Source organism: Dasypus novemcinctus, chromosome 20 (genome assembly GCF_030445035.2).
Source record: "Dasypus novemcinctus isolate mDasNov1 chromosome 20, mDasNov1.1.hap2, whole genome shotgun sequence".
In the NCBI taxonomy this organism is placed as follows: domain Eukaryota; kingdom Metazoa; phylum Chordata; class Mammalia; order Cingulata; family Dasypodidae; genus Dasypus; species Dasypus novemcinctus.
In genome coordinates this window covers 25,385,746-25,402,903 of record NC_080692.1, presented here as the reverse complement: position 1 = coordinate 25,402,903, position 17,158 = coordinate 25,385,746, and the positions used below count along the sequence as shown (strand labels likewise).

The window sequence follows — 17,158 nt, the reverse complement described above, 5'->3', positions numbered from 1 at the left end:
CTATTTGTTTTTCTGACTATAGGATTTTGATTGTCCTGTCTTCCAGTTCACTGATTCTTTCTTCTGCCTGTTCAAATTTGCTGTACTATGCCTCTAATTTATTTTTAATCTCCATTATTGTACATTTCATCCCCATAATTTGCATTATGTTTCTTGTTTAAACTATCAAAGTCTTTATGCTTTCACATAGTCTTCTTTTTTTAAAAGATCTATTTATTTATTTATTTATTTATTTATTTATTTCTCTCCCCTTCCACCCCTCCCCCGTTTGTCTGCTCTCTGTGTCCACTTGCTGCATGTTCTTCTGTGACCACTTCCATATCAATGACACCGGGCATCTTGTTGTGTCAGCTCTCCATGTGTGTGATGCCATTCTTGGGCAGGCTGCACTTTCTTTCGCTAGGTGGCTCTCCTTACAGGAAGCACTCCTTGCACGTGGGGCTTCCCTATGCAGGGGACACCCCTGCATGGCACAACACTCCTTGCACGCATCAACACTGTGCATGGGCCAGCTCCACATGGGTCAAGGAGGCCCAGGGTTTGAACCGTGGACCTCCCACATCATTGGCAGGTGCCCTATCCATTGGGCCAAGTCTGCTTCCCACACATTGTCTTCTTAATATCCTTTAGCTTTATATTTATTTTCCTTCATCTCCTTGAATTGATTGAGGAGATTTCTTTGATTAGTTCTTCTAAATTCTTTGTCTTCTTTGAACTTTTAAATTGGTCCCTTGACTGAGCCATACTTTCATGTTTCTTAGCATGACTTGTAATTTTTTTCTAATACCTGATCATCTGATTATTTTTATACATTAGCTCTGAAGGTCAGTTTTTCCCCTGCTTATGATCTTATTGTTGTTTGGCTTTGTGTTAAGGCTCTTCTTTGATAGTTGGTGCAACTTATTCTGGACCTTTAGGTAGCCTCTGTTTAACTCTTTAGATTTTATCAGCTCTCTTCATCTGATTGTTGCCATGGTTATGTAGTACAATTTTGGAAGATTTCAATTTTTGTGAAAATGTTTCATCTCCAGGAGAAAGTTTCCTTTCCTCTGTTCCTTCTCTTGGAATCTTGATCTGTTCTGATTGATCTTGTGCAGAAATTTCTCAACAATTTCTATGATTTGTGCAAATTCTCTTTCTCACTCAGAGCCCCCTTTTTCTTACACTTTAAGTTCTGTGTTCCGTCCTGCCTTAAAGCAGCTCAGTCCCTTCCTCTGCACCTTTTATTTCTGTGAGGCCCTTTTACCACCAATTTCTTCCCAATTAGGATATTAGGATAGCCTGCCTAAGCTAGGGTCAATCCAGAAACGTGAGTCTCTCCAGACAGGTTCATTTTGCATTTAGGTGGTCCACCAAACAGTGACTAGATTGAGTGAGCACATCTCCTGCCAATAGTTCTGCTGCAGGGTCTTTCTCTCTCTCTCTCTCTCTCTCTCTCTCTCTCTCTCTCTCTCTCTCTCTCTCTCTCTCTCTCTCTCTCTCTCTGTCGTTCTCTGTTCTCTCTTTTTTTGCTGGGGCCCTTTTGTATGTTACACTCCTCGAAAGATTGTGCTTCACCCTGGCCTCTGTGGAATTAGATCCCTGTGCCTGGATTGTGTGGGATTTTAACTTGCTGCTGTGAGTGACTCTATGGTCTGCTTTGTGACAGGAGGGATCTGGGCTGGGCTGCATCTGCCTGACTCCCAAGTGATTTGGGATAATTGAGGGGGATGGGCCTGGACTGGCAGCTCTGAGGAGAAAATCTACCTGCTCTTGGAGATTATTGCTTTCTTTCTGATTTAGTATTTGTGGAGTCCTTCTTGCAACTCCTCCAGAGTTCTAAGCAAGTGGGATTTGCACTTTTACCATGTGATTCTGAGGGAAGATTTTTCCAAGGTATGTCTTATGTAACCATATTGATGTCACTCTCAGGCTTGCATTCTTTCTCTCCACCCTGATTATGTCACAGCAATTCCTGACTTTGACAATCAGACAGACAACTTAGTCAACTTTTCTCCACCTGTCTTCCATTACTATTCATATCCATATCCTTATCAATGGATATTGATATCCTTATCAATATCCATAACTGTACCACTTCGGGTATCCAGATTTCAAGTACACTACATTCTATCTTTTTTACTTCCCTATTGGATATTCTGTCCTCATAGAGACATTCAATCACCTGGGAATTGTAATTATTTTTCATTCCCATCATCTTCCTTATGCCTGTACTCTCTTGCTCACTTGTTTAGGTTTTATGTTCTATCAGTACATTCACTCTCTTACCACCACTTTCAATTCCCTTGCCACACTTTTCCTCTGTGAAATTCATGTGGTCAAACACTGCAAAACGACTGTCTGCATATCCCTGCCTGCACTTGAGCAATTGGACTGGGCTGAAGAAAAGTATTGGTCTCAATTTAAAGTGATAAATAAATCCTAAAAGTTGAATTAACACTTCTTAACAATATTACTATACTTTTCTAGTAGGATTGTTCTCAAAATCTCCAGTACTGATATTTCATATGTTCTTCTCTTTACTCAAATTACCAAGAAGTGGTCCCACTACTCAGTCTTAACTGAATCTGACTCACTTTACCCTGAGAGAATGAAGTAATTGGAAAGGGGGTAACTTATCACTTGCCCACTATATCCACCCACCCTCAGCATTATATCTGCACTCTTGTCTTTTCGAACTTAACCATAGGGGGATTTGTCATTTCTACTTATTTGGGTGATATTCCTGCTAGGTATACCTTGGTGTGGAATAGCTGGTTCATATGACCACACTATATTTAACATAGAGAGTAACTGCTAACTACTTTTCATTTTCATTGCACCATTTTGCATTACCACCAGCAATACATGAGGGTTCCAAATCTCTGCATCCTGACCAACACTTGTCATTGTCTGTTTATTTTATTATAGCTGTATTGGTGGGTCTGAAATACTATCTCATTTCTTCCATTCTGTGGGTTGTCTCTTTCTTTTCTTGATGGTATCATCTGATGCACAAAAGTTTCTACTTTTGAAGTAGTGCCTTTTATGTGTATTTCTTTTGTTGCTTGTCTTTTTTGTGTCATATCTAAAACTCCACTCCCTAATTCAAGGAATATACACATGTGTTCTTCTAAGAGTTTTATTTTGCTAGCACCTACATTTAGGTATGATCCATTTTTAATTAGTTGGAGTATATAGTGTAAGTAAGGAGTCCATCTTCATCCTTTTGGTGTGTAAATACAGTTGTGACAGCACCATTTGTTGCAAAGATCATTCTTTCCTATACTCAGTTGTCTTGGCATTCATGCTTAAAATCAATTGAGCATAAATATATAGATTAGAAGATTAAAAACACAGAAATTGCCTTTGGTAGGGATCAGACATTGGATTTAACAGACAGAAACTTCAACATATCCATTATAAATATATCCACAGACCTAAAAGAAACCATATTAAAGTAGTAAAGGAAAGTATTGTGACAATGCTTCATCACATCGAAAATAACAGTAAGATAAATACATTTTTAAAAGAGCCACATGAAAATTTTCACTAGAGGGACTCAACAGTAGATTTGAACTGACAGAAGATAGAATTAGCAAATTAAAGAATTACATACAATGAAATATGTATATCTTTTCCCTTATTCCATTAACTGATTTAAAAAGGAATTGTATAAAACAATATCATAAAATGGTGTTGTTGGGACTATAACAAATAGAAATCTAATACATAAGCACAAAGGAGGTGGGTAGGTGCAAAGATGTATTGGAGTAAGGACATAACCCCAGATGACAACTTAAATCCACAGGAACAAAGGAGGAGAACCTGAAGTGGTAAATAAGAAAGTGAATATAACAAATGCCATAAACATATATTTGCTCTCCTTTCTAATCTAAGCTGCCTAGAAAGGCATAAAATTATATAACTTTAAATACAACAATCTACTTTTTGGGGTTTGTAACATATATAAATATAATATGTATAATAATAACACCAAAAGGAGAAAAGAGAAAAGAGCTAGAAAGAATAATATTTCTATATCTTACTGGAATTAAATTAGTATAAATCTACATTATATTCTAAGTTGAGATGTATAATGTAAGCCCTAGAGCCAACATAAGAAAATAAATCAAAAAATGCAATGAAAAAATCTTTAAAGGATTTTTTACACAAGAAAATATTTACTTAATACCAAAAAAGACAGTAAAGTAGGAATAGAAGAATAAAAGATGCATGACATATAGAAAACAAATGTAATATGGAGATTAAAATCCAGCTATATGAACAACAATATTAAATGTGAATGGATTAAACAGTCAAATACAAAAGCAGAGATTGTAAGCCTCTTTTCATGTTTTACAAACTTTGTCTTTCTATGCTTTATTCCCAGTATTTTCTTGTGATCAATATTCAGTTTTACTAATTATACCTTGTGATAATCCAAAGTGTTATTACACTTGCCCTTTGATTTCTTAATTTCAGTTATTGACATTTTGAGGACATGATAGCTTCTTTGATATCATTCCTCTGCCAAAATTAACAATCTTGACATTTAAATCCTTCAGTATTTTATTCATGGTTTTAAGTCCCTCTCAAATAACTCCAATAGCAAGATGCCCACCCTGTGAGTTGCTTTCTAATGTGTCCCTTTTCCTTTTGGTTTGTGGTCAAATCTCTCTTTTCTTTTGTATTTCTGAGTATTTTTGATTAATAGACATTATAGATGAAAAACTGTATAAACCCTTTAGAAAGGATTTTGTTTCTTCCAGGCACCTGATTTAGGGGCAGATCTCCCTTATTTAAACTGAATTGAAGGGATTAGAAGCTGGGCTTCCATCCTTATGTGGAATGGCACTCTTCCTCTTTGGGTACAAGTTTTCTGGTTATTTAACAGCGTCCCTCCTCTTACCAAACGTTGAATTATAATACTTTATTCTCCCAACCCAGTGAGTCTGGAAAAACCTCTGTTGAGCTTTTGAGTTTCTCAGCTATTACCTTTGAAATGGCAAATGGTTCAGGGGCAGAAAGGCTCCATTTCTGTCCTTTACTTCTGAGAGTTTGACTGCAAAGATTCTTGCTAACTTGGGAGCTCTAAATGCTGCCAAGCAGTATTCATATATTCCAACTTGTATGAAGTCGTTCTCTGTGCAATGGTTTGTTTAAAACAGGCAAGTTTGCCATCGTCAAAAGCAGAACTCTCCATAAAGAAGGTACTGCTGAAGTTAAAAATATCACTCCCACGTTGCTGCTTTCTTCTCAGAAGCCTTGAAGAGGCATCTGCTATTATGATTTAGTTGAATTCTACTTTCTGTTCTCTAACCTTACTAATCTCTGGTCATGATGTTTCTGCCGGAAACCAGACCCACCTAGTGCCCTGGTGCAATGACTCGGTGTCTGATCCCACCGGGTCTGTGGCCTCTGAAAAGAGTACTACCAACTAATTCAGCTAATCTGTCCCTCAGGACAGTAAAACTCTTCCCAACCCAGTAAAACGCCCCCACTGATCTGACTCTCTCCCTCAGGGAGCAACCAGCTCCGCCTGGCGGACGGGGACGGTCGCTGTGCCGGCAGAGTGGAGGTCCTTCACCAGGGCTCCTGGGGCACCATCTGTGGTTACGAATGGACCCTGAACGATGCCCACGTGGTGTGCAGACAGCTGGAATGTGGAGTGGCTGTCAGTGCCACCGTCTCCACTCCCTTTGGAGAGGGATCAGGATACGTCTGGCTATACAACCTAAAGTGCACAGGAAAGGAGTCCCACCTGTGGAATTGCCCTTCTGCGAGATTGGGAAAATATCATTGCAGTCATCTGAACGACGCAGGAGTCATCTGCTCAGGTATGGTCAGTGCATTGGCCACTAGCTTGGACAGTGGTCTCTGAACCTGGTATCTGAACACCTTTACAAGCAGAATGATGAACCTCTTTCCTTCCCTCTTACAAGTCTCAACTGCTGGTCAAAAAGAGTTTATTCTGGTATCACCTCAATTAAAATCAAGCTTCATGATTTTGTTTTTTATAATATACTGTGTAAGAGTGTACATTCACAAACCACCACACACACTCCCTTTGTGACTTGAGACTCGCAGAGGGAGGGATGGAAATAAGGTGAAACTTTACTTTCACTTCTGAGGACCAGTTGTTTCTGAATTGTGTGTTCCTGTATGTAAGGTGAAACATAGCTTCGCACTGAGTTAATAGAGAAGCACAGGGGATACCGTTAAAGCACCAGAGAGAAATTTTGAGATTTGTGTCAAATTGCAACTCTCCTTTGCAGGTTCACACAATAAGTATTCATAGCTCCTGGGGTGGAAGGACCAGAAGGTTCTGGATAAAATGCTCCAAGTTGTAGGGTTCTCTTTCTCCCATTGTTACCAGAAAATATTCTTTCTCCCTTTTTTCTTTAAAACACCATCCACATAAACTCAAATTTTGGAGAGAAACTCAGGCATGAACTGGAAAGTCATTGGTGGATGCAATAAAATATTAATTTGTGTGTTCTATGGTAGGAGATAGTGGTGTTTATATCTGATGGCTTCAATAAAGTAAGAGAAGTATATTTGGAAGTTGAGTGATAAGAAGGAGGTAAGGGGACAAATAGAACTTTTGAAGAGAGTGGAAGAGGCTTAGAGTAGCTGGACGTGGGGAGAGAAAGGCAGTGGGAGCTGACAAAGGGCACATAAAGTATTCTCTGAGCAGTACAGAGGACCAGGTATGGCCTGCAGAATGCCCTGTGTACACCATGTGAGTTCTGTGAGGCTGATTGTAGGGACAGAGAAGACCAAGTGGTAAAGCTCAAAGTGGAAATATGGAGGAGTTCTGAATGATGAAGAAATTTGATTAAGTACCTTGCCTAAGAAGATAGGGTAACTATATCAGTGAGAATAGACAAGGATCTATCAAGCTGCAACTTTCAACTTGTCTTACAGGATTGATGCATATCAAGAAACAATTCTCACAAGTAGCAGTTTTCCTTTATTTTACATATCAAGGGCTCTCATAAATTTTCACAAAACTTTAAACTGCCTGCTTTTTTACTCTCCCACTAGAAGAAAAGATAAGAAATGTGTTTTGTTGCAATTTACATTCCTAAAACACCTACCAAATTTCCCAGGACATGGCACACTCTGAAAAGATGTTTGGGTTTTGAATAAAATGCCATTAAATTGAGTTCTCAATATTGCCTTCACACACCTTTCTCCTACCTCCTCCACCTGCCTGCTGTGTGGTCACAGGGGAGGGCCCATAACAAAGGCAGGACCAGTAGAAGTCCTGGCCCAGAATTTACTCTCTTCTTGTGGATCAGCATAGACATAGAAGACTAGGGAAGGCCAGTGTCTGCAGTCTCAGCTGTGAGGAGAAGACTTTTCTAAAGAACAGAGATGAATGAAGAGGAGCAGGGATTGGAAAGGAATTCAGGGAGGGAAAGTCATGGAAGCATTTGGTTCCGATTCCTCAAGCTTTCCTTTGGGAAACCTTTTCCATCAGCCATGCCAGCTTTGTTACCAAACCTCATTGAGTAGGGTTTCTGTCATTTGCAAATGACAGAGTCCTGATTAATACATATTCTGCATTTTAGAGTTAAAGTTTTCTGTCTTAACAAAGCTAGACAGTGAGTTGCTTTGCGTTATGTCTCAAAACTCAGAGCAGGAACTGTTTACACTTCAGAGGGAGAAGACACATTGTTTCAGGAGACCACAGTACATGCTCATTCCAGGTATGTGCTGACTACCTCGGGCCTTTCAAATCATGCTCAGGACCTGACATATTCCATTCTCCAGTATGCACAGACAGATTTACAGGATTCAAATGGAAGGCTACCCTGACAAATAATTGAAGATCTCAGATCCATTGGCCCCTTCCAAGAGTAAAACTGCAGAGGGTAAGCTATCTCTTTCTCAGAAATGCCCCCAATTTTCAGAAGGAAGATGACCCACAAGTTCCTTAGAGGGCTCTATATTATACTGAAAACTAGGGCATTATCTCAGAACTTTGCAAAGAGGTAGTACTATTCAATCTGAATCAAGCCATGCCACCAGTATTCTTGAGAGCTAGAAATGTACCACTGAAAACAACGAAAAGAAAAAGAAGATGGTGAACCCAAAGAGTGGTTTTCACCTCACTCATACAATATTTAGTAGGCCTTTTTCTCATATCTAAATGGGAAACAAATATAATTTGTGGCATTTGGGTAATATTGAAGTTTTATTTGTTCATTAAAAAAATTAAATTAGTTAATACCATGATACAGAAACTGAAGTCGTTTCTGGAGATAAAATAGTGAAAAAGATCAACCTAATTCTTGCCCTCAGTGAGCACTCAATGGGTAGATTTAAACCTTGTATTGATTAGTTGCTAGTTGTCAGGTTTTTATGTTGTTGTTCTTGCTTTCTTTGTTTTTCTTAAAGCCTTTACTTAGAGACATGATTGAAAACTTTACAGGTGCACATGAAACACTGAGACATGATCACAGGTTGGAATGAAGACAATCTAATAAGACAGCTTAAATGACTGTCAGCTAACATAGAAGCTGAACTGCTGGGGATGTGACATGCTGTAGGACTGAGAGAAATGGGTACTAATGTTCCTCTCCTTCTCCCCCACCCTCTCCTTCAACAGAATCCATACCAACCTCCTCATAACCCTTCTCAAGGGCAGCCATGTCCTCACGGGCCTCAGAAAACTCTCCTTCCTCCATCCCTGGACCCACATACTAGTGAACAAAGTTTGCTTGGCAAACATCAGGTCAAACTTGTGGTCCAAGCAAGCCCAGGCTTGTGGCTGTGGTGTTGTTCAGCATGCACACAGCCCACTGGGCCTCAGCCAGTTCTCCACCAGGTACTGCAGTGGGGTCTGGTAATGCCAACCTTGAAGCCAGTGAGACATCAATCCACAAACTGGATGCTGTGCTTTGTCTTGATGATGCCAAAGGCAGCATTGATGCCTTTGGGAATCAGAGTACAACAGGAAGCAACCATGCATTTTTTAACTGTGACAAGGGTCTCATTTCACCATCTAGCTGGCTGGCTCAAAGCAAGCCTTTGCAAACTCCCACTGAGAACCTCACCAAGGTTCATGGACAAATCCCAGAGGTTCAAGAAAAATGTGGAGATCTACTGGCCCCCTTCCCCAACTCCTATAACACTTTGAGCTTTCTGAACATCCAGACTCACCAGTATACAACTTCTATTTCATATTGCTACCTAAGAAATTCTTTGAATTAGTCACCATGAAAAGGTACCCAAAAAATAAAATGTGAAACCATAGAAGTGGACTGGTTGTAATGAATATATTTCTTATCTTGAGCCATCAGTCTTTCTACCATTTTCCCATTAGTGAGTCACTTGAGGATAGGATGGGAAAAAAGCTGTCAGAATTCCACCTCTGGGAAGATGGCATTCTAAACTTGCGTCTCTTCCTGATAGGTCTCTACCCTCCTATGCTCCATGTCCTATTTTGTTTGTTGGGTTTTATTATTTTTTTACCTCTCAGCTGGTTCTGCTCTTCATACTTTGGCACCCAAGTTTGAATGCCCACCTACTTTGCAATTTCCTTCAGCCTATAATCCCTGATTGTTTTCATTAGATAACCTAAGCATTTGCAGTAGTAAATGGCATATTTCTACCTTTCAAAAATACTGGCCCAATGACTCAAACCTGATTAAAGAGCACACTTCCTTGCTAAGTTCTGAGATAATGCCCTAACCTTCAGGAAAATATAGAACCCTCCCAAGGGATTTGTGCATCATCTACTTTGATGAAAATTGGAAGGATTTCTGAGAAAAAAGTAGAATTGCCCAGTGCAGTTCTTGGCTTCATTGTTCTGCTCCTGACCTGGGCCAGTGGGATCTTAACTCTTTTAAAAAGGAAGCGTTTAGAGTAAAATTCATAAAATGAATGTTCTCAGAGGTTTGCCTGGGTATCAAACCTCATGAGGAATTCACTTTTTTAGCTGACTACAAAGTATGTGTTCCTGTCATTCAGCAGTTCTGAGTTGACCCTAAAAATCCCTCCCAAATCTGTCTTCAGAAACACAGTCGAGGATGACGCATTCTGATAGCACCTGTTGAATCCTCTCCCCGTGCTCTATCCCTGGGTGGGAGTGGAGACTTTCACACCACTGCTTGTAAGACGTCACTTCCAAATGCCAAGCCAGGATGATGACCACTCCCTGGGTTTGTTTTTCTCTCCCTTAGGATTTGTGCGCCTGGCTGGAGGGGATGGACCCTGCTCAGGGCGAGTGGAAGTGCATTCTGGAGGAGACTGGACTACAGTGTCTGACAGGAACTTCACGTTGCCCACTGCCCAGGTCATCTGTGCAGAGCTGCAGTGTGGCAAGGCTGTGTCTGTAGTGAGGGATGTGCCCTACAGAGAGTCTGAAGGTCAGGCCTGGGCTGAAGGATTCCGATGTAAGGGACAGGAGCAGGAGCTCTGGTTCTGCCCTAAAGTGCCCTGCCCTGGAGGCACTTGTAACCACAGTGAGACAGTTCACATTGTCTGTTCAGGTGAGACTCACAGCAAGACTCTGACCTTCCCATAGCTTATTGGGTAAGAAAAGCATGTGGTGTTGCTGAAACCCTGTCTTCTCCTGCCAGAGTACACAGAAGTGCGGCTCATGAAAAATGGCAGCTCTCAGTGTGAGGGACAAGTGGAGATGAATATTTCTGGAGGCTGGAGAGCACTCTGTGCCTCCCACTGGAACATGGCCAATGCCAATGTGGTTTGCCGTCAGCTTGGCTGTGGAGTCGCCAGCTCTACCCGAGAAGGAGCATACGTTGTGGAAGGAGATGATGGGGTCTGGAAACACCGATTTCATTGCTCAGGGGCTGAGTCCTTTTTGTGGCAATGCCCTGAGACTGCCCTGGGGATCCCTGACTGTACCCATGGAAACACGGCCTCTGTGATCTGCTCAGGTAAGAGCCAGGTGAGGGCTAAGTGGTACTCAGGAGGTCCCTTGAGTGAAATGCTGAGATGAGCAGAGTGTGCAAATGCTGCCTTCAAAAGTGGGGCATGCCGTGGGGAAATATGGCTCCTCTCATCGTTCATTCATCTGTCATTTAGGGCCAGGCTTTTAAAAGCTTTTTTTTTTTTTAATAAACATGGTTAACTATATTTAAATATATTTTAAAGAAAAAAGTATAAACAATCAGCATATAGCACAATGAATTATAATAACACAAATACAGTCCTGTAACCATAATCCAGGTTAACAAAGTGAGTGTCAGCTGCACCCGGAAGCAACCTGCCCACCCCAGCAATCACTGTGCCCTCCTCTTCTCCAAAGGAAACCACTCTCCTAAACTCTGCTGTCTCAAAGTAGTTTTTCCTGTTTCTGAACTTTATAGAAAGCCATATATTTATTCTGTCCTGTGTGTAACTCCTTTGACTCAATATTTTGGCTGATTTTTTTCCGACATAGTCTAATATCCTTCAGTATGTTCTCTTTTATGTTTAACTTCCTTGATTCAAAATTATGTTTGTGATTCATCTATATTGTTTATAGCAGTGTTTTATTAATTATTATTGTGAGAAATATTCCATTGAATGACCACATGACAATGTGGATTCATTCAAATCATGAAAGAAATTTTGAGCTCTTTCAGTTCTTGACGATTACAAATAATGATGATGCAAACAATTGTGACATTAGCTTTTGGATCAAACATGCATGTATTTATTCTATGTATTTAACCCATGGCTTTTTGCTTTCACTCTCTTAATCATGTTTTTAATTAGCTGGGTTCTTAATTTTAATCAAGCACAATTTATCAACTTTTTCCTGTCCCTTTAATACTTATTTCCTTTTTAAGTTACCTTTGCTTACCTCAAGATTCTGAAGATGTTCTCACACAGTATTTTACGGGTTTAATTATTTTTCTTTTACAAAGAATTGTACACTACTTCTAGAATTGATATTTATGTATAGCATGAGATAGGGATCAAGTTTTGTATTTTTATAAGGATATCCATATGAAGAAAGGACTCCAATCCTTTGCTGAAAGGATATCCACATAACAGGACTCCGATTCTTTCCCCACTGTACTACCAACTTTGTCATAAACAGTCTATATGTGTCTGAGTGTTTTCTGGACTTTCTATTCTGTTCCATCATATCATTTGTCTATCCTTCCTGCAGTACCACACTTCCTTATTTATTGTAACTTTAACTCTTGATATATGGTGAAGTAACTTATCTCACTTGGTTGCTTTTCTTCCTGAGTATGTTAGCCATTCTCGGTACTTTGCATTTCCATATAAATTATAGAATTAGTTTGTCATTTTTCACCAAAACAATAGCGTGATAATATTTCGATTGAGATTGCTTTTAATCTACATATGAATTTAGAGATAATTTATTTTTACAGTATTCAGTCTCCCAATTCATTCATAAGGTGTGTCCCTCCATTCATTTAGGTCTCCTTCAATTTTTCTCAGAGGTCTTGGTCATCTTTGACTAAGTTTTCTTTTAGGTGATTTATGTTTTGGATGGTATTTTTCATAGAGCTTTTAATATTCATTTTTTAATATTCCACCACTGAGATATTTTTTCCAGGATTTTTGTATATAGCTGTGGAAGTTTGATATTATTTATTAACTCCAAAAAGGGATATTTGATTATTTTTGTAAACTGGTCTGTTCCTCTGTGCATGATACCCCATTGATTTTATTGTATTCAGAGGTTTCACTTTTATTTTATTAAATCAAGATTAGGGCTTTGATTCAAACATGTCATTAGGGTTACTCAGTTTGAGTCCGTACTTCCTTGGTGGGCTATGTAAACAGATACTCAATCAAGAAAGTCCAGAAGAAGCAGATACACAGAAGAACGCAGATGAAGAGACGCAGATCCATAGACAAGGCAGAGGCCCCAGGAAAAGATGAGCCATTTGCCTGGTAGTTTACAGCTCACCATGTGAAGAGACCAGAGCAGCTGAGCCCAGAAAGAAATGAGCCCCAGGAAGAGACATGAGCCCTATGCCAGCCTACAGCTGAGATGAGACCACAGAACCTTAAGAGGAAGAAGGAAAGCTGACATCTCCCACCATCTTGCTTCAACATGTGACAAATGACTTTGGGTGAGAAAGTACCTCTTATGGCACCTTGAGTTAGACTCATTAGGACCTTGTGACTGTAAGCGTCTGCCCCAAATAAATACTCTTTATAAAGCCAACAGATCTGGTACTTTGTATCACCACCCTTTTGTCTGGCTAATACAATGGCCCTTATCCCAAAATTCCAATTTTCAATATTCTAAAAGAATCTATCATGTATAGGTGTTGAATCTTTTCATTTGCTTTTTCCATATCTAATGCCATGATTATGTAATTCTTTTAATTTTGTTACTGTGGTGAATTTTACATATTTGCTTTACAAATGCTGCATTAATCTTGCATTTCTGGAACAAAGACCATTTCCGGACAACCTAAAGAATACAAGAGAATTGATGTATTCTTTTGTATACATCTCTGGATTGAAATTGCTAATATTTTCATGGATTCTGCATCTATATGCATTAAAGACGTTGTTCTGTAATTCTGGTTTCTAGGCAAAATTTCATGTGTTAAGACTTTGCAGTTCTCATAAAATGAGTTGGAAATTTTTTCCTCTTTTTTTATCCTCTGCAAGAGTTTGGTGTTTTCTTTATTTTGCTATGTATTTGTATAACTTTTTATTTTTAAATAATCACAAACTTACAGAAAAGTTGCAAGAATCATATAAAGAACCCTCTTAAAACCTTCACCCAGATTCACATATTAACATTGTACATATACATATGCACAAACACATACACAAAATATACATGCTTGGGTTTCTTTTCCTCTTAACCATAAACTGTCTTACAAACATCATATCCCTTAACTCTTAGGTACTTCATCACTCATTTCATAAGTACACAGATATTCATATAACAACTATATGGCTATCAAATTCAGGAAATTTTAAATTGACACAGTACTGATAGCTATGAACTGTGAAAGCCATCTGGGCCTGGAATTTCTTTGCTTTTTGTTTGGTTGGTTGATTGCTTTGGTTTGTTGTTGTTGAAAGGTTTTATTTTTTTTTTAATTTCTCTCCCCTTTCCCCTCCCCACCCCGCAGTTGTCTGCTCTCTGTGTCCATTCGCTGTGTGCTCTTCTGTGACCGCTTCTATCCTTATCAGTGGCACTGGGAATCTGTGTTTCTTTTTATTGCGTCATCTTGTGTCAGCTCTCTGTGTGTGCAGTGCCATTTTTGGGCAGGCTGCACTTTCTTTCATGCTGGGCGGCTCTCCTTACGGGGTGCGCTCCTTGCGCGTGAGGCTCCCTTGCACGTGGGGCTCCCTTACGCGAGAGACACCCCTGCATGGCATGGCACTCCTTGCGTGCATCAGCACTGCACTTGGGCCTGCTCCACACAGGTCAAGGAAGCCCTGGATTTGCACCGCGGACCTCCCATGTGGTAGGCTGACGCCCTATCCATTGGGCCAAGTCTGCTTTCCGAAAGGTTTTAATTACAAGTTCAACATCTTTAACAAATTCAGGATTATTCAGATCTTCTATTCTTTATTAAGTCATTTTTATTAAGTAACGTATTATCAATGGCTTTGTCTATATCATTGATTTCTGTGATTACCCTTACTATTTCTTTTATCTACTTTCTTTGGTTTGATTTAACATTCACTTATCTTCCAGATATGAATGTTTTTAGCATTGATTTTGACTTTATTTATTTTTTTTTTTTAAAGATTTATTCATTTATTTAATTTCCCCCCCTCCCCTGGTTGTCTGTTCTTGGTGTCTACTTGCTGAGTCTTGTTTCTTTGTCTGCTTTTTGTTTCTTTGTCCGCTTCTGTTGTCGTCAGCGGCACAGGAAGTGTGGGCGGCGCCATTCCTGGGCAGGCTGCACTTTCTTTTCACGCTGGGCGGCTTTCCTCACGGGCGCACTCCTTGCGCGTGGGGCTCCCCCACGCGGGGGACACCCTTGCGTGGCACGGCACTCCTTGCGCGCATCAGCGCTGCGCATGGCCAGCTCCACACGGGTCAAGGAGGCCCGGGGTTTGAACCGCGGACCTCCCATATGGTAGACGGACGCCCTAACCACTGGGCCAAAGTCCGTTTCCCTTGACTTTATTTTAATTACATGCATTTAGGATTTAAATTTGACTCTAGCCAAAGATTTGGCTACCTTATATATATTTGGTTTTGTTGTATAAATATTATCATTTAGGCTAAAAGTCATTCTAATTAGCTCTGTTTTATTTAGAACTTTATTTTGCAATTTCCAAACAATTGAAAAATTTTGGTTAGTGTTTTGTTATTAATTTTTAGCTCAATTGCACCATAAGCAGACAGAACACTGTATATGATGTAAATCATTTGAAATTTATTGAACTTAGTTTATGACCCACCATGTAGTATATTTTATAAATATTCCATGTGTATTTGAAAATGGGTTTCCTATATTTCCTGACTACATTTTTTTATATACATGTCAATTAATTAAATTTGTTAACCATATTATACATCTCTTCCATATATCTACTCATTTATATCTTGTTTTTCCATCAAATATTGACAGAATGTGTTAAAATTTCAAAATGATTATTTCTCATTTATGTTTTATCAGTTTTTGCTCCATGCATTTCAAAGCTTGTTTTATGTTAAATACAAATTTAGACTTGTTTTATCTTCCTGTTAGATTATGCCTATTAAAAATATGAAATATTGCTCTTTAGCAACGTTTTTTTCCAGAAATTCTACTTTGTACACTCTATTTCTTTGCATGGTATTTCTTTTTCATCATTTTGTATTATGACCTTCCTGTGTTCTAAAATTTATGGTGCGTCTCTTATAAGTAGTAAACAATGTTACCTTCCTTGCATTCTGTTGCTTACATGCCACTCACAAAGCTCAGCCCAGATTCAGGGAAGGAGGCAGAGATCCACCTCACGGATGTGGTATCAAATAATTTCTGCATATGTTTGAATTCCACCATATATATGCTAAACTATCCCACTGTGATAGCAATTTTCCAATTTCTACTTTAAGTTCTGTCAATTGTGACCTTCTGTATGCAAGACTCAGTATTAATATCTGTGAATGTTAGCACTTTTCACCACATCTCTTATGCTTCTTACTCTATTTTCCATTCTTTTTTCTTTCTGGGCTTTGTCTATGCATTTTCATCTGATTTTTCAGTTAAGTGTTTCTATCTTATGCTGTTGCACTGTTGCACTTATCCTTTGAATTCTTAGTTTTAGTTAGTGACATTTTTAGCTCAGAATTTCCAAGTGATTACCATTTTCTGCCAAAATATCAGTCTTGTCATTTAATTTCTTGAACATTTTATTCATGGTTTTTAAATCCCTGTCAGATTACTCAAAAAGTAGGATGTCCTGGGCCGTTCTTCTTAATGAGTTCCTTTCCCTCCCGGTTTTTTATCAAATCTCTTCTCTCTGGGTATTGTTTGTTGTTGTTTTTTTTTTTATACACATTGTATATGAAGAGCTGTAGAAACCCTTCAGAAAAAATTTCATTTTGCTTCTTGCACTTTCTGAGTGAGGGGCAGATCACCTTACTTAAAGGGAATTGAAGACACTAGAATCTGGGGATCCATCCTTATGAGAACGGTCACACTTCCTTCCATAGAAGTTCATGTTTTCTCGTTTTTGACTGCAGATCTCCATGCTGGGGAGACCCTGGATTATAATTTGTGCTCTGGCAGCGTTGTGAGTCTATCAAAACCTCTGTTGAGTTTTTCAAGTTCTCACTCTTGCCTTTGAATTGGCAAATGCCTCCAGTGGGAAGGCGCCCACCTCGGGCCTTAAGTTCTCTCTGAGAGCTTGGCTCCAAAACTTATTGCTGTCTCGGTAACACTACAGTGTTGCTAACCAGGATTTTTATCTTCCAGCTTTTCGGAAGTCATTCTTCGCGCAATGATTTGCTTAAACCAGGCACGTTTGCCTAGTTTCTCCATAAAGCAGAATTCTCCATAATAGTTGCCTCTGAAGTTATAACGTCTCGCCTACATTAATTAAACCGTCTTCCTGTTCTCTAACCCACTAAACTGGTCACAACTTTCTGTAGGAAACCAGACCCAGGTAGTTTCCTGGTGCAATGACGCCATGTCTGATTCCGCGAGCCCTGCGGCCTCGGAGGAGAGCGCTGCCAACTGCTCAGGTGAGGGGTCCCCGGGACCAG

The 17,158-nt window shown here is 39.5% G+C and overlaps 1 protein-coding gene across 1 annotated transcript in view; it reads left to right on the top strand.

Moving 5' to 3' along the window:
• The window catches only part of LOC101423803 (uncharacterized), a 446,281-nt gene that overhangs the window by 342,516 nt on the left and 86,607 nt on the right, over positions 1-17,158 (top strand). The window contains 4 exon segments of the mRNA XM_071210051.1: positions 5,445-5,819; positions 10,176-10,484; positions 10,575-10,892; positions 17,045-17,137. Coding sequence (XP_071066152.1) covers positions 5,445-5,819; positions 10,176-10,484; positions 10,575-10,892; positions 17,045-17,137 — 1,095 coding nt within the window.